Source organism: Oryzias latipes, chromosome 14, assembly GCF_002234675.1.
Source record: "Oryzias latipes chromosome 14, ASM223467v1".
NCBI lineage: Eukaryota > Metazoa > Chordata > Actinopteri > Beloniformes > Adrianichthyidae > Oryzias > Oryzias latipes.
In genome coordinates this window covers 22,680,432-22,706,728 of record NC_019872.2, presented here as the reverse complement: position 1 = coordinate 22,706,728, position 26,297 = coordinate 22,680,432, and the positions used below count along the sequence as shown (strand labels likewise).

At 42.6% G+C, this 26,297-nt stretch overlaps 1 protein-coding gene across 2 annotated transcripts; it reads left to right on the top strand.

The window, feature by feature from the left end:
• Nucleotides 1–251: 251 nt before the first annotated feature.
• On the top strand, nucleotides 252–26,247 carry c2cd2 (C2 calcium dependent domain containing 2). 2 transcript variants are annotated; one of them, XM_020709080.2, is made up of 14 exons: nucleotides 252–1,338; nucleotides 1,555–1,650; nucleotides 3,512–3,625; nucleotides 7,570–7,671; nucleotides 8,262–8,378; nucleotides 11,155–11,263; nucleotides 13,092–13,200; nucleotides 13,290–13,354; nucleotides 16,551–16,666; nucleotides 16,749–16,911; nucleotides 18,227–18,468; nucleotides 18,579–18,846; nucleotides 22,150–22,182; nucleotides 23,278–23,390. In XM_020709080.2, the coding sequence occupies exons 1-13, from the start codon at nucleotides 1,054–1,056 to the stop codon at nucleotides 22,155–22,157; spliced, it is 1,794 nt and encodes a 597-aa protein (XP_020564739.1). In that variant the 5' UTR covers nucleotides 252–1,053; the 3' UTR covers nucleotides 22,158–22,182; nucleotides 23,278–23,390. The 2 variants fall into 2 exon arrangements, with proteins under 2 accessions (XP_020564739.1, XP_011482107.1); XM_011483805.3 differs by lacking the exon at nucleotides 22,150–22,182 and having other exon boundaries at nucleotides 23,278–26,247.
• Nucleotides 26,248–26,297: the final 50 nt, after the last annotated feature.

Genomic DNA, 26,297 nt, shown 5'->3' with positions numbered 1-26,297 from the left:
TGTAGATTACTTTCATCATTTAGTAACTAACTACAGGCTGTAGCTTCCGTTCCGCTTTGACATATGACAATAGCAACAAGATTCAACGAGAGACCCGTTGAAACAAACTCTGAATCCACGATATTGTTTGTAAAAGAACAGAAACACCGCTATTTCATGTTTTTTGTTTGTAAGGTTATGTATAATATTCCAAATCTTTAGGAGAGTTTCAATGGTGCAGTTTAAGTGAAACGTCTGAAACCAAAATACGTAAACCACTTTAATAAACACATTGCATTATTGAATTCAAATCTATGTCTCCTCTGGTTGTTGCTCTAAAAATAAAATAATTGTAATCCTTAACGCGCATGAAAACACGAACGGCACGAGAATTTTCACAACCCTTTACAAACGAAAGAAAAAAATGAATTAAAAAAATATTTGTTGAATATAGACAAATTTAAACTAAAACTTTCTACCCCACTATATTTTGGCGAACAGAAAGTAATAAATTGCTTCACATCAAGAAAAGAACGAACAGTGTTGGTCAGCGCCCCGTTGCATTGTGGGACTTACAGTGTGTGCCACATCTCCGTTCCGTAAAGCAACTTTGTCCAGTCACACTGAGCCAGCGGGATGGATTAAACTCCTCTCCTCTACAATACTTTACCTTCACTCTTTTTTTAAATAGCTCGACGCTAAACCAGGACAGACGTGGATATCACGAGAAGATAAAGTTCGACAACTAGCCAACAGAAATGTATGGCTCGTTAGACGAAGGGTTGTGGAAATTAGCCAACCGAGCTAGCAGTCGGTCTGACTGAGGAAAGTGTTATTCTTTTGAGCGTTTGGACCGTAGACAGCGTGAGACCGTCACAGAGGGCTTTTATCATCATGTCGCTTTTGTTAACTCGCTTTTTAGGCACTGCAGCGCGGGACTCTAGGAGTGACGGAGAGCTGGGTTTGAATTTGATATCAGCTTTCAGTTAAAGGAGATTGTTTGTCTTCTTGTTGTTATTTTTTTTTACTCTAAACTTTTCAAATGACGAGCTCGATGCATTGAATGATCGAAGGATGTCCGGCTCGGGAAGTTGGTCCTCCTATCTGGGTGTGGAGGACCCTCAGTGGCTCTGCATGCTGACTCTGTTCGTCGCATCCCTGGTGACTCTCGCGCTGCATTTCGCCCAGTATTTCCAACACTGGCTGGTAGGAAACGAGCCGGCAGCAGCAGAGGAGGAGGAGGAAGAAGAAGAAGAAGCAGCTGCTCTGCTGGGATGGGCGCTGTCTCTGAAGAGCTGGAAGAAACAGTGGAGGGCAGTTTGGTGCAAAGCTTTGAATGACAGGTCCAGGGAGCGCGAGGTAAATCTCATGACCGCCAACACAACTGCTGTCACTGTCAGGCAGGTGACTCCAATAAAAAAGGAGCTCACTGGGTTGTCAGTCAGAAAATCCCTCCCAATCATTCACCTGCTTTTATTCATTTAGTCGTTTTAACAAGTCAGGCAAACTACCACAACACAAACAGTATAGATGACTTTTTCTTCTTAAGATATATTCAAACCTTCTGCTCCTCAGGAAAATGTCTTGCTGACATTTGAAGAGGACGGTCTGGAGGCGTCCGATCTCACCGTCAGCAAAGTGTCCAGCTTTCAGAAGTCTGCTGGAAGGAAGGTAAGGCGTGAGGATGACTCTCTCTCTTCATCATGATCTACTCTAGGAAGGCCACCGTTTTTTTCCGATCACAAGCCAAACTGTTAAACCGGGAAACTGAATCATTGCATCTCTACCCCTTGTGCTATCTTATGGGGTCAAAATGACCCCACTCTTACATTGACATAATAAAGGTGGAGAGGATTTCATGTAATAGATGGACACCAGTGAAAATCACAAATCATTGAAGAAAAAAGGTTCAGCGCTCTTGTGGGGTCATCTGGACCCCACAAGACAGGAATCGGCTGTTCAGCACACTATCTTGTGGGGTCATCTGGACCCCACAAGACAGGAATCGGCTGTTCAGCACACTATCTTGTGGGGTCATCTGGACCCCACAAGATGGCACAAGGGCTACTGCACGCCAGTGAGTATGTCTAAGTTATTGAGCTACATTTGTTTTATTACACTTCTTCATTTTTACTTATTAGTTAATTAAAGAAAATAAAAGATTGTGTTTGTTTGGTAATCCACACATTGTACCAAACCAGATGGTTGCATTCCTAACCTACACACGTTTGTGTTGGTGGAGCGACAACAACTTCACCTGTCAGCTCTGTTGTTTTAGATCCTCAAACTGTATGAAAAAGTCCTTTAAAAACACAAAAAAACATCTATTTGAATCTGCTGCAAACAAGTGCTGAGTCACTCATCTGGCTGCTCTAATCATCTTCCTCTTAAACAGCGTTTAAGAGCTATGCATTCTCACAATGACGGCACAACAAACAGAAAACATTTGATGCACTGAATGCGTTTTGAAACCAAGCTGCCACCGCAGAGGGTTTGTTTTTTCCCAGAAGTCCTAGAGGGAGAAAGGGCCCGCCGCGTCTCTGGCACGGTTGGTTTTGCGGCGCTCCCGATGCAAACTCAGCCCTTTTCTTTGTGACAGTCCAGATATAAAGCAGGTGCTGCTCTGTTGTTGAGTGTGCAGAGTTTAATGAACAGAGGATTATGTTTACGCACATGCTGTGTGTGCTTTTAAGAAGCTTACAGAGACGTGTGGCTCAGCACCAAGGAGGAGCCGACCGGCCGGCTGACCGACCGACCGCAACGCTTTTCTGCAGGATTCCCCTCACTGATATTTATGCCGCCACGTTTGCACACAAAACTTTCCAAGTTGCAAATGAAAATATGAAATGCCTGCTTTTAAAAAAAAATAGTTTTTTTGCTTTCCCCTTTTATTTCTGTGGCAGCTTTGTCCAGCTAAACTGAAACTTGTGTCGGCAAAATCATAGATAGGAAAAAAGCGAGACGACACACAACACATGCGAAACATTTGTTTTGCAAGCGAAAAAATATTTTTTGAAAGCAAAAAAAAACCTAAAAGTAAAAGCAAATATTGAATATTTTCATTTGCAAAGTATTTAGTGCAATGTAGTGGCAGAAATATCTAACGCTGAAACTCAGAAGCTCCTCCTGTCTGCCATCAGAAAGCTCTAGTTGTTTTAAACTAAAATACTGCACAAACAGTTATACATTTCCTAGAACTCGTCATGTGTTAGCCCTAAATATTTGAATACATAGATTCTACCGTTACACAAAAAATGTGTCTTTCTTTATGAAGTATCAGCGCCGTGTCCGTTAAAAACTGAGTCAGATGTGGGGTAACTTGTGGTTTTTATTTTTATTTAAAAACAACTTAAAGAAGGTTTTTCTCTGTTCTTATAGTTTGCCTTTTCTTTATTTCTTTTACAGGTTTTATTGTTGGTTTTGCACAAAAGAAAATGCATCTGTGGCTGATTTTGAAAAATCTACTATTTGAATTCATAAAATTCCTTTTCTTTTGGTCCTTCCTGCTCACTTTGTCCTTGTTCTCCAACAGATGGCTGGCTGCAGTGTGATTGGGGAGAAGCTGCAGTTTTCGGTCACAGCTGCATCAGCGGCTGCAGCAGATCCCTGTAAATATACAGCACGCATCGCCACGCTGGAGCTGCAGGTGAAGACCGCTGTAAACTGATGTTTCCATTGATCTGTTGTGTGACGCTGAAAGTGCCGTTTGTTTTTGGACGTCATCGGCTTTGTCTGAATTTGTTTGGCTACTGCGTACTTAGTGTAGGGCGTTTGCCATTTTGTAGTTGTGTAACAATCTACGGCTGTGTGCGATTTTTCCCTCAGTACTTCATAACGTCTAGAAGACTGTATAGTGCTTTAGATTATACAGTTTTCCCCTATATCCTCACTTATGACGTCACCCATTCGCTGAAGCAAAACCTCAAAACCTCATGAATTTGAACATTTGACTAAGATTATTTATGAAAATGTTTTCACATGACAAAGCGTTCAAATCGTTGTGCATTTACAAATCTAGTGAGCGTTGATGCACACTGCTTTTTTTGTGTTTTTTTTTTTTTTGCAGAGAATTCTGGGAAATTTCCAGTGCACTGCCACTGTACTAAGAAGTCAGTCATGAAGGCATTTGAACACAATCTACAATTCCAAAATCCAGACATTTCCAAGAACTCTCCTGCGAAAAACCATTGTGTATCAAAGCTCACTAGATTGGCCAATATAGACCACAATGCATTGCGTTTGAAAGAATGTAGGTAGGTCTCACAGGAAACAGCCGGTTCTCCAAAACTGACAAAAAACAGAAGCTTTGTAAAAAGCTCTGCCTACAATATGGTACAGTTGTGTATTTTTTGGAGTAAAAACATCAACTTTCTTCTGCAGAGAGTTGTCAACATTTCTAGCTGTCAACTCATGAGCCGCTTAGTGAGAAAGACTGTCTTAAAATGCTCAAATCACTTAAAGGAGGGGTCAATAGCCAATTGAGGCAGGGGTCTAGTCACTCCTTGAGTGATGAATTAACAAAAAATAACACCAAAACTTTGAATTTTTGTTGTTGTCTTTCTGTAAAATACAAAACTTAAAACAGCAAGAGGATTAAAATAAATCATCTTTATGAAGTAAAAACGGATGCACGTCGGCCTTGTCTCTTTGTGAAACATGACAGCATATCTGTTTATTTCTTACTTTAACTAATCTAAAATACATGCATTAGTTTTGCTGTTTGTGTAAATTATTTTGACTGAACTTTTTGAGCTTTTTTTTTTAATAACACCAGAAAATGAAAAAGTTGCATGATGTCACTTTTCTTTTACAGTAATTAAACATTTTTCTTGCTTTACAAAAGTATGTACATTTATTTATTTATATTACTTCACAGTAGTGAGCATAAAGTCCAGAGTACTACTAGATGGCCCTGCTCTATGCAGTCTTGGAGGGGTCAGGGAGTGAACTCAGACACAGCCATTTAGGGCTGGTATCACCAATAATATCCAAAATCCATTTGATCCGGTTCACCAGAGTCTGGATCGATTTGATACACGACCGAGCGTTAGCACTAGCCGTCCTATGGGAAATCCCATTATATGTTGGCATCAAGCTAGCAGACTTTGGCTTTACTGCTGACATTGTTAAAATTACACTATATATATATATATATATATATAAAATCAGAATATTGTAGTAATGTTCCATTATCCTTCTGATTTTACCGTCTAGCAGTTTTACAGTTGTTCACCATGATTTTCTCAAAGCTTGATCTGGCTAAATCACACAAAATCTCAGGAGAATAGCGTTAGGCCACCGGAAAAGGAAAGGCGTAAAAGATTGATCTCTACTTTTATGGAGCGATTATTAATCTATTAAGCTCGGATCAATTTGGACCGGTTAATCGATTTTATCAATCCAGCCCTGCGGTCGTTGAGCTCCGTGTTACGGGAGACGTGTTTCCCCAGAAGCATCAGAAGATCTGAGGGCTTGAGCTTCTGAGCTGCACTAAAGCATTAAAACCTCAGAGCTCTTTCTATCTTTTGGAAAAACGTGAGGTTTTCCACTAGAACATTTCATTTATTAACTTCCAGCGACGTTATCAAATGTGATTCCCCAATGGGCTTCCCAGCTCTTGGATTCTCATTCAGTAATTCTGAGCTTTAGGTTTTGAGCTTTGATGGTTTTCATTAGTTAAGTGTTAAATCGTCACTGATGCGTTGAGTAAATGGCTGCGCAGATTGTATTACACCTATTTTTAAACCAGTAAGATGGTTTTCACCTTCCCAAGCCTATTCTGTTACAAATATAGCTTGGAGGTGTTGCCGCTTTGCGCATTGATCCGTGACACCTACAGCGTTCACCTTCATGTTTTAGAATCATCAGGAAAACTCTCAGAAATATTTGAAGCTCTTCAGCATCTGACTGTTTGTGACTGAAGCTTCCTTGCTTCCCAGACAGCGATGCAGTCAAAGGTTTGTCGTCTGCAGTCAGGACAACCACAGGTGTAGGTTTTTTTTAAGAGTTGCAGTGAATGGATGCATCGGTTTTACGGGAGCGTCGGTGTGACCTGTTCCCCACCGCAGCCGGTTCAGGGTGTGGCCGGTCAAACCCGGCTGTTCTACTGCAGTAGTTGTGCCTCTCAGCCATTGCAAAAAGGGCTGTAAGACGAAGCCTACCAGGTCCCCTTAAGTCAGAGTGAACCAGAGACTCCTTCCATCAGTTTATTCCTCTCACAAGAGCAAAGTGTCAGCTTTTTATTCCTCTGGAGCAGCTCAAGCACAGATTATTGACATTTTACTGCTTTTTAAATGGGCGTGGAACAGCAAAGCAATTCATTTGCCAGAAGCTTTTTGAGGAAGGTCTTTCTGATGTTCTATCACTGTCAGTGACTGCAGTGTTTAACCCTTGTGCTATCTTGTGGGGTCCAGATGACCCCACTCCAAATGTTAACGTGGAGTGGGGTCATCTGGACCCCACAAGATGGCACAAGGCTTAAAGAAAAACAGTATAAAAACTCTGCTTTTATACGGAAATTAATTTACCGGTATTTAAAGACCCACCCTGATGGAAATGGTCTTTTCAACATGTTCTTATGGCCTTTTTCTGATGATGGAGGACATGTATTAAGAAAATGAAGCTCAACACTAGATTTCTGAGTTTTTCTTTAATAAAATTGTTGTGAATAAACGAAAAAATACAATTCAAGAGTATTTGTTATATAAGGAGCGAGCCAAAAATTCCCTGCTCCGCTCCACTTAAAGACCAATAGATCCATGAACGTCTTTGTTCTCCTAATCTGAGCTGGAATCTGGATCTAAACTGTACGGCTGGATAACTCCAATGTTGATCGACATTGGAGTTGTACCAATAATGTTAGGAGGGGCTGTAAGATGGCGGGAAAGAGTGTAAACGGATAGGAAAGGGGGCGGGGTTTCTTCCTGCCAACAGTCATAGGAGAACTCCTAATGAACTCCTGCTACTCTGCAAAAACTGTCCTAGAAAACGACACAGGTCTTTTTGATTCTGGCCACAAACAACGCTTGGGGACGCTTTGAAAACAGATCAAAAGATGACGGTACTGGGACTCAACATTGATTAGAAAAGGAAAGACTGCCTGACAGTGTTCTCTCTGGTCTGTTCCTGAGCTATCCAGCAGCCTCCGTTCATAGCTGGTGTCACATGGGCTTTTGTTAAGTCCTACGCTGTTGGTGGGGAATTCCTTTTTCTCAGTTCTCTTGTTTGTTTTCTTGTGCCCCCCAGTTACTCAGAAATGTTTCTCCGTTGCATTGTTCAAATGAAAGTCCAACTTTTTTTACTTTTTACTGTAGACTCTAAAATAATATTCTCAAATAAAGAGCCCATGTTCAGAGGGGTCCTAATATTCCCTAACAGACAAAATAGTGGCCCTTTTTATCTGTTTTAATGGCTGTATTCTGTCAGAGATTCCTCCTTTATAAATGATCTGACATGAGCCTGAGGGCTGCTGAAGGGGTTCTTCTACCCAGGATGTGAGCCATTGATTGATTGATATTATTATTAAAGGTTAACTGTGTGATGGAGGAGAAATGTGAGCTTGTGTGACATCACTTCCTGTCTCTTTATCAGCTTCATCTCCACTTGCAAGAAGCTGAAGATGAGATGAAAGTGAGCTGGAAGGTCTCCCATCTGGACGCAGAAGACCTGCAGCTGACGCCTGCAGTCACTCATGTAAGTTTAAAGCCATAAAGGTTCTTTGGTTTTGTTTTTTTCTGAATTAAAACTAGCATTAAAGAAATAATGTGATGTGATGATAACCTAAAAGCAGTTTGGATCCTTTTCTAAGATGATCATCTAGTCAAATGCAGTCAGACTGTTTTCCCCACTGAACAGCGTTGTTGGTTTGTCATCAAGCAGCTCTGTTCTGCCTCTGTGACGGTGGTTGTTCCTCGCCGTGCAGGGGGACGCGTCCGGTTCTGCTGTCGTGAAGCATTTGCTTCCGGCTCTGTAGCTGCAGCAGCAGACAGAGGAAGAGCTGTCTGCCTAGGGCTGCAGGGACGTGAGCATCATGGGGATCAGTACTAGCTGTTGTATCGTCTAATGCTCCTGACCGTCAGAGCGGGACCTTTTTATTTACGAGGGCAAACATCCCACAAAGAATGTTCTGCCTAGATAAATCTGGACTTAGAAAGACTTTACGTCAGAGTTACCACATATTGGAAAATCCTGGTTTAAAAAAAGATTCAGCTCATTTTAAAATGTGACTTTTTTTGGTTTCATAATTGGGTGTGATTGTTCTGATTTAGTCCTCTCTCCATCAGGACCTCAACAACAGGTGCAGCACAGACGTCCTGAAGAAGCAGCTTGCAGATCTTTTCTGCAGAACTCATCCCTCCGTGTTGCTGAGCTGCAGACCTGCTCAGGCCTCAGAGGTCAAGGTGAGAAGGTTTTTCAAGGCCCGCGTGAGGCACGTCTGTCTGAACTGCTGTGAACAAGAAGGACTTTTTATTTCTCTGTTCTGTTTACTGCGCTCACATGAATTTTATAGGATTTTATTTTCTTTTTGGTCTTCATCATTGACTGTAACTAAGAACTGGACCGAGTGGGTGTGATGTCATCCACGGCAGAGGGTTTACCTCCAGCTTCAATCAAATGAAGTATATTCAGTCGCCCCTTTTTTTTTTTTTTTTTTTTTTTGCAAAAATTTTTTTTTTTTTTTTTACATCGCCATGTTGGAGCCAGACAATGTCAGTAAGCAGTGATTGGTTCGAGTCGACGTTTCTAAGGTAACCAATCAAATGTTGTGAACGGTCGACACCCTTTTATTGAGCCGCCTGATTGGTCAGTTTAAAACTTGAATAACATGAACAACAGTACAATATCATAGAATTTTGATTTGATTTCTGATTTGAAATGGTTTATTTCAAGCAATCAAATAGAAAATAATACACAAAAACAATACAATCATCAGTTATACATTCATACAATAACTAACCAAACTTAGGATAATTAGACATATTAATAAATATTGCTTGAAAGGGAGTGGAAGGAAGGAAATAAAGAGGATTATCAAGAACATGTTAAAAAAAAGTCGGAGCAAGAATGATTGTTCTGTCCAATAGAATTGACTGAGTAAAAGCCGTTTATTTATTTCTAGAAGTCAATAGCATAATGGCTTCTTGGAACCAGCTGGTACTTCCTGTTTGGAATGCCACTCAGTCCAGTTCTCATCTACAGTCAATGGTCACATGACTGACGGAACCTTTATAGTTTCTTCTCAGATTATAAATTTATGGATTTTTTGTTTTAGAATGGTTTTGTTCCACATGAAAATGTCCGTTTTTGGGGAATTTCGGTGAGTTTTTACTTCTGGTTTTTATTTTACTGGCCTGCTTGTCTATCCACACCAGGACTACTCCAAGACAAATTCACATGTGCCAGATTTTTCAAGCGTCAGCATTTTGCTGAGTCGACATTCTAAAAAGCTGGTATAAGAAAGAAGAAAGTATCTATTTGCTCGTAATTTTCTAAATAGATGCATTCAGGCCTGAACTTTTTTCTTCAGACTTAGAGGAAGGGTTAAGGTTAGGATCACGGTTGCGGTTTAGGGAATGGATCAAATATGGAGAACACATTTCACACATTCAGGTGCGTGACAGATTATGGGACTTTACTTCAAATTACATTTTAAATACGTGCAGCCACCAACAAAATGCAACCTTGGACGCACTTAAAGTACGTGCGGGCAATGCGCATCTTAGCTGCACATATTATGCGTGGCCAGCATGGAGCATCACTTTCTGTGCTGGTCCGACATAAATACGTGCGAATAACATCAGCCAAATAAAAAAAAACATTTAAAAAAGTAAAAACCAACAACATATATTTTCAGTAGAAAAGGAAGAAGTGAATGTTAGCAGTTTTTGTAAACAGTGTTGTGTGAGCATTTATAAACTTAGTTATTTTTGACAGCGAAGCTTAAAAACTTTATTAGCTAAAACAACAAAAAAACAAAATTTAACACAAAAAAAACCCCATTTGTCTCCAAATGGTAATAAATCTACAGAGATGTGTGTTTCTGTACTAACATTCTCCATTATAGACTGACGTTACTCTGTTGTTTTGGTTCACTCGGGTGTTTTGCTGAGTCTGCATGCTGAAGGTATGTGAACGATGGCTGGCTGAACTCAGCATGACACCTGTGTGTGTTTGTTTTACACACTGGACTCTGGTTAAGTGTGATTATGTAGGAAATCCTTTGCTTTTAAATTGACAGGTATGCGTTTATTTTAAAGCATTCCCATTAAAATGATTTCTCTTAACTCATCCTCTGTAGATACCAAAGCGAGATAATTTAGTTCATTTTCATTGCAGGTAGTCTGGAGGTTAATCGATTAATATTTAATAAATGGATCGTCTTGCTGCTGGTTCAATCAGAGTAGGGTGTTTTTTTTAATTCATTAAAAATATCATAGTATGTATTTTTAATTTATTAAGAAAATCACCAGTATAAGTCAGATGTGTCAGACTGCAGGCCTTTCCTGCCTCATCTGCTGCTGCTGCTTACCTGAATCAGGTGTGTTTATTGAATTGGGAGCTTCAATGGGGGGTTAGCTGGAAAGCATTTTGAACACTGGAGGCCTGGACAACCCTCAGCCATACCAGGTTATCTGATGTGCAGCATCCTCTTATGAGCAGATGTGATGGACAGTAGAGGAGGCCCAAAGTAAGGTCTCAAAGTTTCTTCTAAATAATTGAAATTTTGCTTTTAATGTGAAGGGAATCTCATCTTCTGAGAAGTGAAGTCCACATTCTCCTCTTAACTGATTGGTTGCTGTTTCCCCAAATCACTAATTCAATTAGATGATCTGATTTAAGGTTTTTTAAAGAGAACAAGCAAAAATAAAGCCACAGATACTCAAGGCTGTTACACTGATGGTCAGCATACAGGCTAACAAACCTTAAAATGTCTGTAAAGCTTCCTACACATTAAGGATTCATGTAGTTGAATATACTTAATGTTTAAAAATCCTATTTTATATATATATATATATATATATATATATATATATATATATATATATATATATATATATATATATATATATATATATATATATATATATATATATATATATATACATATCAAAGGAAGATGTTAGCATCTTCCCCATTTGTCTTCTAATTTAAATGACAGTTTGGTTGCTTTAACAGGACACTTGTGAAAAGGGGGTGTCGCCCCCAAAGCCCCCACGTGCCCACGACTGGAAACTTCTTGTGAAGAACATCAGAGTGACGCTGAACCAGGAGGACGATGCTGCAGGTTAGTTGCGGCCTGACGGATGCGCGCTGCTTTACCCTCATGGCTTCACCTGTAACTGACGGTTGAGGTTTTCCGTCAGGCAAACACTGATCAAGTTTGTCTCAGACATCCCTGGGAAAAAAAGTAATGGAGAGCCAGCATGGATTTTGCTCTTCATGCAGAACAAACAACCTAATAAATCTCAGAACAATGCATGATTATTCATGTTCCAATGGTAATTTATGTTGGTTCTGCTAAACCAAGCAACGGTTTTTAAATCCCACTCTGATCATCTTTTGATCTATTTTCAGAGCATTCCCAGTGGTCTTATAATTATGATTATGCCATTTTAAGCAAATAGCAAAAAACTGTCATTTTGTAGGACATACTTTCCGCTGAGCGGCAATAGTTTATTAGAAATTCCCCTCTGAGTCTAGGACTTTATATAGGTTGGCACGGACCAACCTATAAAAACACGAATTCCAGATATCTATAGACCGCTTTTATTTTGAAAGAAGTGCATACAAACAGATGAGAGGAAAAAGTAATTCACTTTATGCCTTAGTCAAAACCTGTCCTTATGGGGGGTACAGGTTGTCTGCGGGCAAAAAAATGGGCAAACCTGTACAGGGCATGCAGGTGGTCCGTAGGAAATATCAAGGTCAGACACAGGCGTGTCCTACTGGGTTTTTACAACCCTGCTCACTATGCAAGGGGCCCATTGGTGCTGTTCCCGGGATTAGAAATGAGGAAAATGGACAGAGTGTAGTTGGTGTGACGTCCTATAGGCACTTTTGTATCACCTGCACACTCGTGTGCAGCATTTGTGCGCAGCCAGTAAAGAGCTTTACGACTTACCACATGCAGGACAATCGTGTGCTCCTTTTATGAAGTCCATTAAGGTGTCTAAAAGCCTCGAAGGAACTGCATGACACACCTGCACTCCCTTTAAGATGTAGCCGCTCTCGTCTACGCGCCCGGACAACCCAAAAACCTACCGCACCCGTACGGGTAAACCCCTGTGACAATTAATATAGTTATATTCTACTTTTGACAACCATAGAAATCAACTTGTGTCCTGCTAGAATGTCTAAACTGAAACTACAGCGAAGATAGAAGCTTTAAATAAGACATTGGTTGATTTGTGTGGTTGCATTTTTCAGCCAGATTTCCCACACTGTTTAACCTTTCCTCAATTCAGAAAATATTTATCGGCTGTATGATCGAGACATTGGGAAGTTTACACGTTTCAGCTACTTCTTAGGTAAAAGAGTGATACTGGTCTTCTCATTGGCTCTCATCTCGTTGTTTTAGACTTTTCCTCCATTTTCTTATAGCTTTTGCAGTTGAAGGTGTTTAAAAACACAAAAACAGTGTTGCGTGTGCAACTACGGTATGATTGTACGTTTGAGACTGATGATTATCAGCACAGACGAGCAGAAGACACTCTTATTATTCCATCACATGAAGTGGTCAGCAGGTGAGAAGAAACATGAAACAGCTGGTTGTTATGAATGTATGTAATGAAAGCTGTTCTGGATTTAATGAGTAGCGGTTATAAGTTCAAATTTTAGATCCCAAATGAGCCTTCATGACTGTCGTTCCAGTGAGGCGTCATTATCCAAAATGTCAGCTTTTATCTTCATATCTTCATTCGCCATCTAACATGAGGACAAGTCGGAACATTTATGTTTTAACGTCTCTGTCTGCAATTGAAGAAGATTTACAGACATTGTCGATTCAGGAAAGAGCAATCGGCTCTCAGCTTCTGCTAGCATTTGCATGCTTCAGCATTTGGGGAGGTGCTAACTTTGGTGTCATGTTGGGATGATGATGATGATGTTCACAGGCAGCATGAACCCTCTGTGTGTCCTGTGGTTGGATGAACCTCTGCAGAAGTTTAGCACCTCTGTGCTGAAGAGCACAGCGAGTCCAGCGTGGGACCAGCCTTTTGTTTTGTAAGTCAGAGCATTATTGATGTGTTTCCAAATGTGCATTTCTTTACATCCAACAAACACTTTGATTATTTTTTGGGTTTTATTTTCAGTGAATTGAATGGACGATCAAAAGAGCTGAATGTTCAGGTGATGAATGACGGAATGCCCCAACAAGGTAAAGAAAAGTCCAAGTCACTTTCCTCACACCTGTAGACATTTTGTTTACTGTTATGTAGCAACATGTCAGAGACAACTTTATATATTTAGCTTCTTTACTGCTAAAGAGCACCTCAAGGTGCTTTACATGAATAAATATTCATAAAAAAATAGTTCAAATATCAATAATAAAAAATATTAAAACACACACATCCCCCCCAAATAAATCCGTCCAAAAAATCAAAGCAAACCATGTGGACATGTAAAAACAACTTAAAAGCTACGCAGTTTTTTTTTCTTAAAAAACCTCCACGGTGGATGAAGTCCTCACATTAGAGGTAAGATTGGGCCCAAAAAGTCCAGCCCGACCCGACACAGGCCCGCGAGCATCATAGCCGAACTTGGCCCGAACACGACCAATTAACTTGATTTGCAGGCCCGAGCCCGAAGCAAACCCGAAATTTCAATTTGTCCCATACGCCAGATTTCTTAAAGTTAAAATATCTACATATTTTTATGATCATGATGAATGCATTTGCACAACGAAATAGCGCTGGAACACAGAATAAGAGGCCAGACAAAGAGTTAAAGAGAGATCTTGATGCACACTCGCTTAATTATGCGGAGAAATACTGCAGCCGCGGTGCGTGTTTGCCTTTTCAGTTCCCCTGTCTTAAGTTTATCCCTGACTTCTTGCTGCTCCATACCGGGGATACCTAAACAAAATAGATGCAGACCTGCAGAGGGAAGATTACATTCACGACACGTGCGCAGAGCTGGGTGGCTGGCGCCCCCCTCTTTGCCAGTTGCTGGACCACAGTGTGTGTCATTCAACGGTGGGCTGGTGACTGGTTGGATAGAGGGGGCGGGGTCTACCTGTGTGTGTGTGTGTGTGTGTGTGTGTGTGTGTGTGCGCGTTCGGTGAACGTTCCCCCATCTGAGTAAGAAGAAGCTGGCTGTGCCTTTCGGTAACCGTTTTGACATACAGGATTAATAAAGAGCTGTTTGAAAACCGCGCGCCTAAGGAGCTTCTTTGCAGCCATTTCAATATATTTATTAAAAAAGTCAGCGAGAGAGAAGCCCGGCCCGACCCGACCCGAACGTAATGGTTGTCATTTAGTGCCCTGACTGACTGACTTCTGACTCGGGCTTAAGATCTTACCTCTACCTCACATCCTCAGGCAGGACGTTCCACAGCGATGCCCACGGCGCTGAAATGTGGCCTCTCTTTGGGTTTTTGTGCTGACCTTTGGGGCCAATCAATCAATTCAATGTATTATTGTCACAGCACTTATAAAAGCAGAGGCAACCGGAATGCTGAACATAAAATCAAATATAAATAAAATCAATGAACAACCACCAGCAGAACTGAACCTGAGGACCTGAAAAAAAAGGCGAGCAGCTAAGTTTTGATTACGCTGCAGCTGATTGATAGTATTTTTCTTGACACCAGACAGAAGGACATTGCAAAAATCTATTCTAGATGTAAGAAAGGCGCGTATTAGCATTTCACCACTGGGCCTGATGAGCAAGTTTGGTATCCAGGAGAGGAACGGAGAAGGACAAATGACAGTTGATTTAGCAAAAAACATGAAAATGGCCATAGTGAACACGTTCTTTGACAAGAGACAGGAACATAGGAGTGGAGGTAGGAGCGCACAGATAGACTTCATGTTGTGAAAAAGATGTAATCTGAAGATCAGTGACGGCAAAGTAGTGGTAGGTATGGGTGTTTCCAGACAGCCTAGGATGGGGGTGAGCAGGATGACTCTGGTGATGACTAAGATGAAGACAGAAAGGGCAAACTGACTGACCAACTCAAATGAGCACAACAGTAACAATTTGCAGAAAGCAAACGTAATGAAAAGAAGCAAGAGTCAAAGATGTGCATAAAGGCTGAATCCGCATGGCCTTCCAACCCCTACGGCTTCTCCTTAACCCTACATTTATCCATCCAAGTGGAGACATATGGAGAAATGGCGTCCTCAAATTCGGACGCTACCACTGCTTGATGATGTCATCAATAGTCATCTTTGTTAGCGTGTAGCTGCCAGCACTCGTAAAATACAAAGCACCATCGATTTTATAAATTAAATAAATTAAATAAACAAAACGTACCCATCTCTCGGTCGGTGGAGTGTCCTTGCCCCAGGTGGAGGAGTTTAAATACCTTGGGGTCTTGTTCACGAGTGAGGGAAGATCGGAGCGTGAGATTGACAGGCGGATCGGAGCAGCGTCCGTAGTTATGCGGTCGCTCTATCGGTCCGTCGTGGTGAAGAGAGAGCTGAGCCGAAAAGCAAAGCTCTCAATTTACCGGTCGATCTACGTTCCAGTACTCATCTATGGTCATGAGCTATGGGTCATGACCGAAAGAACGAGGTCCCGAATACAAGCGGCTGAAATGAGCTTCCTCCGCAGGGTGGCTGGGCGCTCCCTTAGAGATAGGGTGAGAAGCTCGGTCACCCGCGGAGAGCTCGGAGTAGAACCGCTTCTCCTCCACATCGAAAGGAGCCAGTTGAGGTGGCTCGGGCATCTAGTCCGGATGCCTCCTGGACGCCTCCCTGGAGAGGTGTTCCGGGCATGTCCCACTGGGCGGAGGCCCCGGGGAAGACCCAGGACACGCTGGAGAGACTACGTCTCTCGGCTGGCCTGGGAACGTCTCGGGGTCCCCCCAGAGGAGCTGGAGGAAGTGGCTGGGGTGAGGGAAATCTGGGCATCTCTGCTCAGTCTGCTGCCCCCGCGACCCGGTCCCGGATAAGCGGAGGAAGATGGATGGATGGAAAACGTACCCAATGCTTACTGTTAAGTATAAACTTCAGTGCTTCAGAGCACACCCAGGTGAAGAAATGTGTTTCTCCTCGGCGCCACAGTGCGATGCGAAACAGCCTACTGGCATAGGGATAGTCGAACCTGATTTGGGACGGCTCCTCCTTAAAAACACTTTCAGACACCACCAGAGCTTCAAATAACCCTTCAAATGGAGCAAAAGGGGGGAGCCAGAGGGGTAGGGAAGCAATTTGCATTCGGCCAAACACTCCTCAGAAGAGTTGACGTTGTAAAAGCTGTTAAGGGCGGGGTGAATGCATTGTTAAATCGCATGGATTATGAATAGGATTAGCTTCATATGTGTAAAGGCAGATGAGCCAATACGTTTGGCAATATATTGAACATTTAAGTTTTACAGGACTTGTGTAACTTTTTTTTCCATTTCTCAGACTCCTTACTAGGTCAGGCGTCTGTGCCTTTTGATCTAGTGAAGAAGCAGCCCAAAGGACAGCATACTTTTGCACTGAAGACCAAAGACAAAGTGACTGGATCACTAACTACTGATGTAAGACTATGAACAGAAACAGAACCAAGTCCGTCCTTATCAGGAAGACATTCAGTCAGTAATGTCTTTTTCATCCCACCAGTTGACCTACCTGGACCCCAATGAGGTGAGGTCCTGGCAGCCTCCCACTCCAGCTTCCAGTAAAAGGGTGGAGATGGACCGCACAGTCATGCCCTGTGGAACAGTGGTCACCACCATCACTGCAGTGAAGAGCAAGCCGGGGCGCCCTCATCCACTTAACATTGGTACAGCGCTAAAAAACCTCAGACTGACGCAGTTAGAGCACAAGAAGTTCAGCCCCTTTCAGCCCCTTATCATATCCTGTTGTCGAATATTTAACATAGACAATGGGAAGCAATTCCACCAAGATGTGAGAGCTGTTATAAAATCCGTCCTTATGGATGGATACGGGCTGTCCGCGGGCCGAAACCTGTACGAGGCACGCAGGTGGTCCACACAAAATATCAAGGTGGTAGACCACTCTGTGAGTCCGTAGAGAGAAAATGTTCATGCACATTTTTTATGAGCACGCTACGGGAAAAAAGTTGTAGCAAACAGTCAAGTACAACACGTAAGGGGGAAGTAGGCGAGACATATTTTACACAGTCAAGTCAAGTGTATTGTAAAGTATTTTACAAATACTTCACAATACACTTACTACATGCACGACAATGGTATGTTCCATTGTCATGAGGGAGTAAAACATTCTTGCAAGTTTTGAAGGTTTTAGGCCCATTTGGTTTGATAAAACTTCTACAGAGAGAAAAGGCTTGAAGTCCCCTACAAACATAGTAAACTAGAAAAAGACTAAACCAGTGTTTTGTTATGAACCCAAACCTATGACCTCTGATTTGATGAAAATTACAGGCCCAACTTTCTTCTTCTGTTCAAAAACCCTTAAACAAGCCTCTTTCAACTTCATTTCAGAAACAACCTTGTTGCTGTAACCCAGCCTGGATTTGTAAATCCACAGATACTTTTTTGTTTTAGAATGTCTTTGCGCAGCTAAAGCTGTCGGACAATCCTTTGTCCTAATCCCGTTTGATCTTTCAGCAGCTTGCTACATTACCAGCTCCTGATCTCTACACTTCATGATCTAGGCGTCTCTGGCACAGTTCTGGACTGACTTAAACCCTATTTATAGTGGCTAACTGTTGAAGTATCCTGGCATGAGGAGAAACCCCGCTCAAACTCCCTCCCTGTGGGTGTTCCTCTGGGCTCTTCTCTTGACCCCCTTCATTTCTCTGTACATGGACTCTGAGAATCCTCTTTTAGTCACATGTTTTTTATTGCCTTTTCTTTGCTGATGACAGCCAGTTCTTCATGGTTTTTCCACCAGACTGTGTTACCATGTCATCATACAAAAGGAAACGGCGGTGGTTACTTGTGTTTCAGGTTTTCAGCTGAACTTTTGTTAGTTGACACCGAGACACTGGTTTGCTTTTTGTTTTGATGCATTTGTGAAACCGTTAACCTTTTAGACTATTGTCTCATCTCCATAAATGATTTGGGTGTTCGTGGTACATCCGTGAATCATGAGATCATTCTGTGCCCCTGCAGATCCGGCCCAGAACTTGGCAGCGAACAAGTTGAAGCTCACAGAGCGCCGCGTGTCGGAGCAGGTTTCTATGCTGGGGGGCATCGTGAGTAAGGCCTTGTCCTCCTCTGACACGGAGCTGTTGATGCTCAATGGCACGGATCCGGTGGCAGAAGCGGCAATCAGACAGCTCCACCAGTCTGCCAAACAGAAGCTCAAGTCTCCTGTGAAGAAGAGTACCATCATTATCTCAGGCATCGCCAAAGTAAGCATCCCCCAAAAGATCTGTTTCAAGTTGTTAAACTTAAGCTGATTTTGAAACGGTCAGATATGGAAGGTCTCCTTTAAAGAATGGAAATCTGTTTTGTTTCTCAGACCCCTTTGTCTCAGGATGATGAACTGGCTTTAATGGCGGGCTATGCTGCAGCCATGGATGCCTCGATGTCAGATAGCAGCTCTACTCAGGACTTGACCCCCGCTATTATGTCAGGAACTAGCAGTGCTCCCGAGGAATCCCAGCCTGGGGATGGGCCCACTGGGGTTGGTCAGCCTCCAGATGACTGGGAGAGTCAGACCGGAGAGGAAATGGACCACACGTCGCTTTCCATGTGTGTGTCTGAGGCAAGCTGCAAAAAGACCAGAGGTGAGGCAGAGGTGGCTCTGACGGACACCGAGGCTTCTTGCCATTCAAGCAATCTATTGTAATTCCTGAGTTTTGATGGGAGACTGTTTACAAAAACAATTTGCAGGTTAAATGTTTACAATGAGCATTTTTGCTGATCACATTTGTGTGTCATTATGATGTGCCGTAAATTCTATAGATGTTTCAACATCTGCTTCCTGAAAAATATTAAGAGATCCTAAAATAGAAGTTTAATACAAAGAGATCCAGCCTCTTTGATTCACATAATTGTAGAATGCTGTAAAAAACTTAACATGGAATCAATTTGAGTTTCTGGAGGCCATCCTGCGTACGATTCTGGTTTTCTAAAGAAGAAGCAGCTTTTCATGTTGTTGTTTTTCCGCTTGTTGCCGATTCTCATTGGAACAGACTCAGTGGATAGGAACATTAGTCAAAACTAAATAATTTGGGATGAGCTGCAGTAAAGATTGAACCAAAGGTCACTGAAAAAAAAGTTTAAAAAAAGAAATCTGTTCATGTAGTCTTACCTTTGAAGTTCTTGATATCCTAAGTCCATTGGGCTGTCTTGGAGATTATTGACCTTGTCAGAAACCTTTCCATTCCTAATCATCCATCCATCCATCCATCCATCCATCGAATCCGTTTAAGGGGTTGGGGTCAGCCCAGCTACTGTTGGGTGAAGGCGGGGTACACCCTGAACAGGTCACCAGTGTGTTGCAGGACCAAACCCCAACATTCACACCTAAGGGACAGTTTATTGTCACCAATGAACCCATGAAGCACCTTTTTGGACTGTGGGAGGAAACAAGAGTTCCTGGAAAACCCCCCACACATGCACGAGGAGAAGATGCAAACTCCGCACAGAAAGGGCCCATTCAGGCTTTAAACCAGGGCTTTCTCGCTGTGAGGCAAGAGTGCTAACCACTACACCACCTCACAGTCCCTTGTTAGAAACCTCCGATATATTTGTAATAAACGTGTAGGAAATGATGGCAGCCCTGCAGCAGACGTTTGACCACACTTTTCTGTTTTCCTGTTTGTAGAAGTTGTTAAAACACTGTTGTCAACACAAATGCAAATGCATTTTTACATGTAGTTTTTATTTATTTATCTCACTTTAAACAATTTGATGAAGGTAATCCTTTATTTCAATGCCACTGCTGCAAGGTATTGTGGGACTAACCTTTACCTTTCATGTTTCACTCTCCCAGCTGACACAAGTAACACAAATACAATGTTTTTGTGTTCCTTTTTCCGGTACTGCTCTGTCCTCTAAATGACATCTAAATGGTAGTCTTTTGCTGTGGGATCCATAGGGCGGCTGGATGAGTGTAGGACTGTCACGCAGGAAACCTGGGTCCGCTTTACTGGGGCGAGCCCTTCACGCTGCTGTCCTTGAAAGTACAGGGTGTCACTTTCAAATCAGTGAAAGCTGATTCACGGGATACAACCGAAAGGAGAGCAACATATGCACCATAGACCGAACATGTCATGTGAGAACAAAACTCAGTGGCCTTCACCAACTCTGAGTGAGTTCAAATAGGATGGGGTTGGATTGGGGGGGGGGGGGTCAAAGGCAATAGGTCAAATGCAGAGAATACATTTCACACACTTCTAGTAGGTATGTGTGAACTGATGGGGCTTTAACATTCTGGATATGGATGCGGATCCCAGCACTGACATTTACTGCACGTCCATAAACATCCCTGCACGTCAGTCTTTATTGTTTTTTTTGTTTTTTTTAACTTGTCCTTTCCAACAGCTAGGCAGACAGATGAAAGCTGAGGGCCTCTTGTGTTGGACATATTTTACTTTAACAAGAGGGGTTATTAATCCTCAGACAAACCAAAGGTATGTCTGAATAAACCCCTTTTGTAATTGAGGCCAAACTTTATTAATTTCAATCATGTTTGAAAATCTTTGGTGTTGGACCGGACGGAAAAGGAAAGAGGGGAAGAAGAGAGAGGGACGTTAGAGAGGGGGGGGGGGGGTAGGAGGGTGATAATAGGAGGGGAAGGGGGGTAAGACCATGAAGCAGCATAAAGCAACAAGTTTACTGGTTGTTAATCATTATGGTAAGGTTCAAATGTAGTACAAAAAGGGCGGGGCCTGTCCACACACACACTCAAATGTTATCAACACACCTGCTAGCTGCAAAAATGTCCACCTGTCGACATGTACACAAAACAGATAGTGTTCACACGCATACTTATGCCTTAAAACCAACTAGTGTGAAATCTTTCATTCATTCAATCATGCAAACTGTTAGTGCAAAGGTGAGCTAACACCTGTGCTCAGGTGAGTGTTTATGTTCTTCTAAAATGGATGGTGGAACGTGAAAAGAAGGAGGGAGAGTGCCCAGCCATCCCCACCCCAAGACCCCCACCGCAGCATGCAGCCATGCAGTCATCAGTCTTTATTGTTCATAGAACGTCTGGGCTTCCATAGCTAAAATTAAACTGTAAATACCCTGAATTGTCTGGGCTTTGTTTTGTTTACAGCAGGACAAGGAAGTCCCAGATTCTGCATGTACTTTGGTCTGTTCTGTTCATCAGATTCAATTCAACTATGAGCGGCAGAATGAAAAAACAGGATCAAGGAAAGCAAAACGTTGCTGTTCACCCACAGCCAATCAGCTTCCACTGATTTTTTTTTTTTTAACATAGGATCCCCTTCCTGACACAACCCTGTATTTTTAAGGTACAGGGTGACCCAGACAGAACCCAGACTGGATTAAGCTCATTGCACAGCCTGCCAATCAAACCCAGGTTTCCTGCGTGACAACAGCCAACTAAACCACACAGCCGCTATAACAAAAGTCAAAATGTATAATTAAAAAAGAATGTATTATGGTAAAGAAAATGGGTATCTCCTACAAACAAGCAAGAATTATATCTGCAAGGACCTGTTCATTCCTTTTACTGTGATGAATTCCCACTGGAGTCTGATCGGAGGAGCATTAGAATAAAAAAAAAAAAAAGTTTGAATGTCCAAAAATTCAACAGCCACTTCAAGGAAAGGAAAGTCCTCATTTAGCACTAAGACTTGCAGCTTCTGCAGCTTTAGAGAATCTCAACAGAATTCCTGCCTGCTGTTGAAGGTTTGAGTTTTTTTCACTCACAGACCTTACATGGTTCTAAACAGAAGGAGAAAGAAAAGCCTGCACCTTTCTCCTGAGGTCACAACAGAGCTTAGAGAAACTCTTTGTGCTCCGCATCATCACTTTAATAAGGTTTTCTGATTGATATGTAATGCTTTTGTCTTGTCTGATTCTTTCCCATCATTTAAATCTCTCCTTTAAAGAAGAGTGATGCTAAGCGGAGTTTGTCCTCTCCAGTAAGTTATATTCAAGTGTTGTATTTCTGGTACTGTGGTAAAAGTAGTTCTAGTAGTACTAGATTAGATCTCATTAGTGAAACCTGTTAATATTAATCTTTAGATGTCATCACTTGTACACTAAAGTCTGTAGTGATGTTAAATTTGGTAGATAGGAATACTAGAGATTGAAGGTACGCTCTCAATGGACAGGAATAATTCAAGGATTGACTTGATTACAAACAAGAATAATCTGACTGTAAATATTCAGACCCTTTCCAAAAACTTAGAATATCGTGGAAAGCTGTATTTATTTCCGTAATTCTACTTAAAAACGGAAACTTTTCATAGAATATAGATTCAGGGCCCACTGTTTAATGAATTCCAAGTATTTATTTGTTAATTTTTGCATAAATTAGGGTTCCAGCTCAGAAAGCCTACAATGAAAATCCACACCCAGCAGCCAATCAGAATCGAGTATTCAACCGGACCATGGTATAAAACCTGATAAATGCGCGGTAAAAAAAGAAGTTCCGGTCACCTAGCTTAAATGTTTCATATCACTGCGCTGGCTTCTTTAAAACAGCCTTTGTTTTAAGGTTGTTTTAGGTTGTTAGTTTCATCATCTGGACAAAAACAAGCAGTGAGAGGTGAACTTTCTCTCTGAACTGATGCTTTATTCAACCCATCGGAAAGATCAGCATAGATATATATAACGCTGAATCTTGACTGCAGCGCTGGTGCTGCGCGACGCGGACTATTTGTTAAAGAAACAAGAATTAAGGACTGAAAACTGGTTAATATGTATTTCTTCTGTAAGTGACCATGGTAAAAGCGGGTTAATGGCCGACGAAGTGTGCATTATTACTTTTTAACGCACTTTGCGGAAGCAACCGTCCTCCGCGGTTCAGGCTTCCACGGTGTGCGTTAAAAAGTGATAACGCACAATTCGTCAGCCATTAACCCTTACTTGATGCACACCCAGCAGCCAATCAGATTCGAGTATTCACCTGAACCATGGCATAATGTACATTAATGTACTAATCTGTTTTTTTATCAGTGCAAAATGATGTTTGTCTGTGCTGATGCCATGTTCCCCTCCCCTCCTTGCTGCAGGCAGCTTTCTTCAGAAGAGTGCCAGGCTCTTCTTCCGGCGGCGCCACCAGCGGAAAGACCCGGGCATGAGCCAGTCCCACAACGACCTGGTCTACCTGGAGTCTGCTGCCGCCGTGGAGCGGATCAGCCGCACCGCCACCATCGGCCGCATGCTCAGCCGCAAGAGTAAAAGCAAGAGCAAAGCTAATGGCTCTGCCGCCACAGCGGAGCCACACGATTGATACCCAAGTCCAGCCTTTGGCTGCCAACACCGCCTCCATCCAAAAGCCGAAGTGGCTAACCTCTGCCTCTCGTGTCCATCCAGCACTGGAGCTCCTGCACTGTGAATGTGTGAATGCCGTGCAGGTGGAAACGCCTTTTACTTCTCGCCATTTCTCTAAACTGCTTCTTTAAAAAAAAAAGGACACTTTCATCAAAGTGTGGATGAAAGAGGTTGTTTGCACGATTCATTCTCTTTGGTTTCATGCAGCCCTCTGAAGCCCCTGCTGCACACAGAGGAGGATGGTGCAGAGTGATGACAGGAACTTCTATTGAAGATAAGCTTCATATTTAAAATATTCTCAAGGAAAAACCAGTTCCAGGCAGATACAGTGAGGGATATAATACGACTACTTTGACACTAATTTTAGGACCTAAACGAGGATTTCATGTATACCAAACATGAACTATTATTTTAAATTAAAGTGTGGTAGTTTTGTTATTCTGCCGCAGTGCTTTGTTTGAATCGGTCTTCAGTGTACGGGTCAGGAAAAAATGAGCTCTGAAACTCAGCTATCAGTTTTTCCTTCAATGATAAAGGTGTGAGACTGAAGCATACGGAAAGAGGACATGAAAGCTGTGAGATGATGAAAGCTATCAAATACCTACAGGGGAGAAAACGAGTATTTGAACCCTTGCTGTGTTTATAGGTTTGCCCACTCGTGACCTTGGTCTGCTTCTTCTTCAGCCGTTACTTGGTTGCTTTGACTGTATGTTTTGGGTTTTTGAGTTTCCCACATTAAGCCTCCTGGTAGAGGAGGGGAGGTTCTCAAGTAGGATTTGATGGTACATGGCTCCGCCCATCCTCCCTTCCACATGGTAGTGAAGTAACCCTTTGAAGAAAAATACCCCAAATCATGATGTTTCCACCTCCGTGCCTGACAGTGGGTGTGGTGTTCTTGGGATCACAGGCAGCATTTCTCTTCCTCCAAACACAACGGGGTGGAGTTGATGCCAAAGAGCCCCTTGTTGGTCTAATCTGACCACTGAATTATGAAGGTGTTCATTGGTAAACTTCAGGCAGGTCTTCACATGTGCCGTCTTCAGCAGGAGGACTTAGCGGGCTCTGCAAGACGTTGTACTATTGCAGAGTCAAGTATCCCCAATGGTTTTCTTGGTGACTGTGGTTCCAGCTGCTTTCAGATCATCAACTAACTCCTGGCGTGTTGTTTTCATTTCTCTCTGTTCTCATGATCATGGAAACCCCACCAGGTCAGATCTGGTTTGGAGCCTAAAGGATTGATGGTCATGTTGCACCAACAGTTGTGACCTTAACCTCCAGCTTCTTGCTGATGGTTTTGTAGTCCATTCTGGTCTTGTGCAGGTCTACAATCTTCTCCCTTAAATCCACTGAAAGAACTTTAGTCTTTCCCATGTTGGAGGGTTTGGACTCTGACTGATGGACTGATTCTTTGGACAGGTGTCTTTTCTACAGGTGATTAGTTCTAACAGGTGTCTTCAGTTCAGATGTCAGGTTGATTAGGAGAGTCTAGCTGGTCTGTGTGGACCAGAACTCTTAATGGTTACTAGGGATTAAAAATTTCTTCTTAAAAAATTATTTCTTAAGTGGGCAAATCTACAAAATCAGCAAGGGATCAAAAACGTATTTCCTCCACTGTAGCCATGTGTAAACAGATTTTGGTGGCTGGCGTAAGCAGAAATCGCATCATGTTTCAGCCAGTTTCAGGATCTTATGACGTGGAAACGCCCCAGTCCCTTTCCTCACAGAGGAACTCCTCACCGTTTGTCCTCCTAAGGGATTTGTCGAAAGGGAATTTAGGACTGAGAGACTGAGGTTCTCTGCTGCAGCTGAAGGAGCTCTCAGCTCCTCCGATGTTCTTCCAGCTCAAGCAAACAAAGTGTTTGAGAACAACCTGCTCTTTGTGTAATACAGCTAATGATTGTATCTGTTTCCGCCTTTGCTGCTGCCGTTCTGCTTGGATGCTCCTTGTGACAGACGTGACCCAATCGCCTCAGGGTCAAAGAAAGAACGATGTCACGCTCACTTCAGACCAGGGCTCCTCAACTTTGGTCCTTCCTGCCCGTCTCCAGCTCCTCCTGCACTTCTTGCTGCTCATTACCTGGATTGGGTGCTCAGCCAATGGGAACATGGAAACACCTGAGTCAGCTAGTGAGCAGCGAGGGGAAGGGGGGGTGGCGGATCTCAAAGACCAGGTTTGAGCAGCCCTGATGGAGACCAGCCTGACTGCAGCTTAACTTGCATTTCTCATCAGGTAGAGCTGCAGCGCCGTCGGGTGTTGCTGGTTCTAAAAGCCGAGCATCAGCTGCACGTTCAGCAATCTCAGATCAAGACGCCAAAGCACCTGACATATGAGTTTTCTGGCTGTCTACTCCACCAGAGGATTAAAAACCCTTCATAAACGTCTTCATCCGTGTGTTTTGGTGCAAACATTACAACAATTTGATTTGGCGAAAGTCCAGCTTCTGAAGAAAACCCCTTCATGACTTTGAGGATCAGAAGGGAAAGCGGGTAGCTTTAATCACGTTGTCGCAGCCTGTGAGCTGCTGCTGTGCATGCGTGTGAGAAGCATGTGGACTTCCTCTGCTTGGTCATTGAGTTTCAGTTTTAGTGTTTTCTCCTTTTGCCCTGTGCACAGATAGCAGCTGGTTTTTTACTGCCCCTTCAGTGCCACTGCAGGCACTCCTGACGGACTGCTTCACCTTCAGCAATAAATATGCAGTGAATACTAATGCTGGTGTGGATCTGCTCCATTTTGTCTGTCAGATCTGGTTCTGCACAG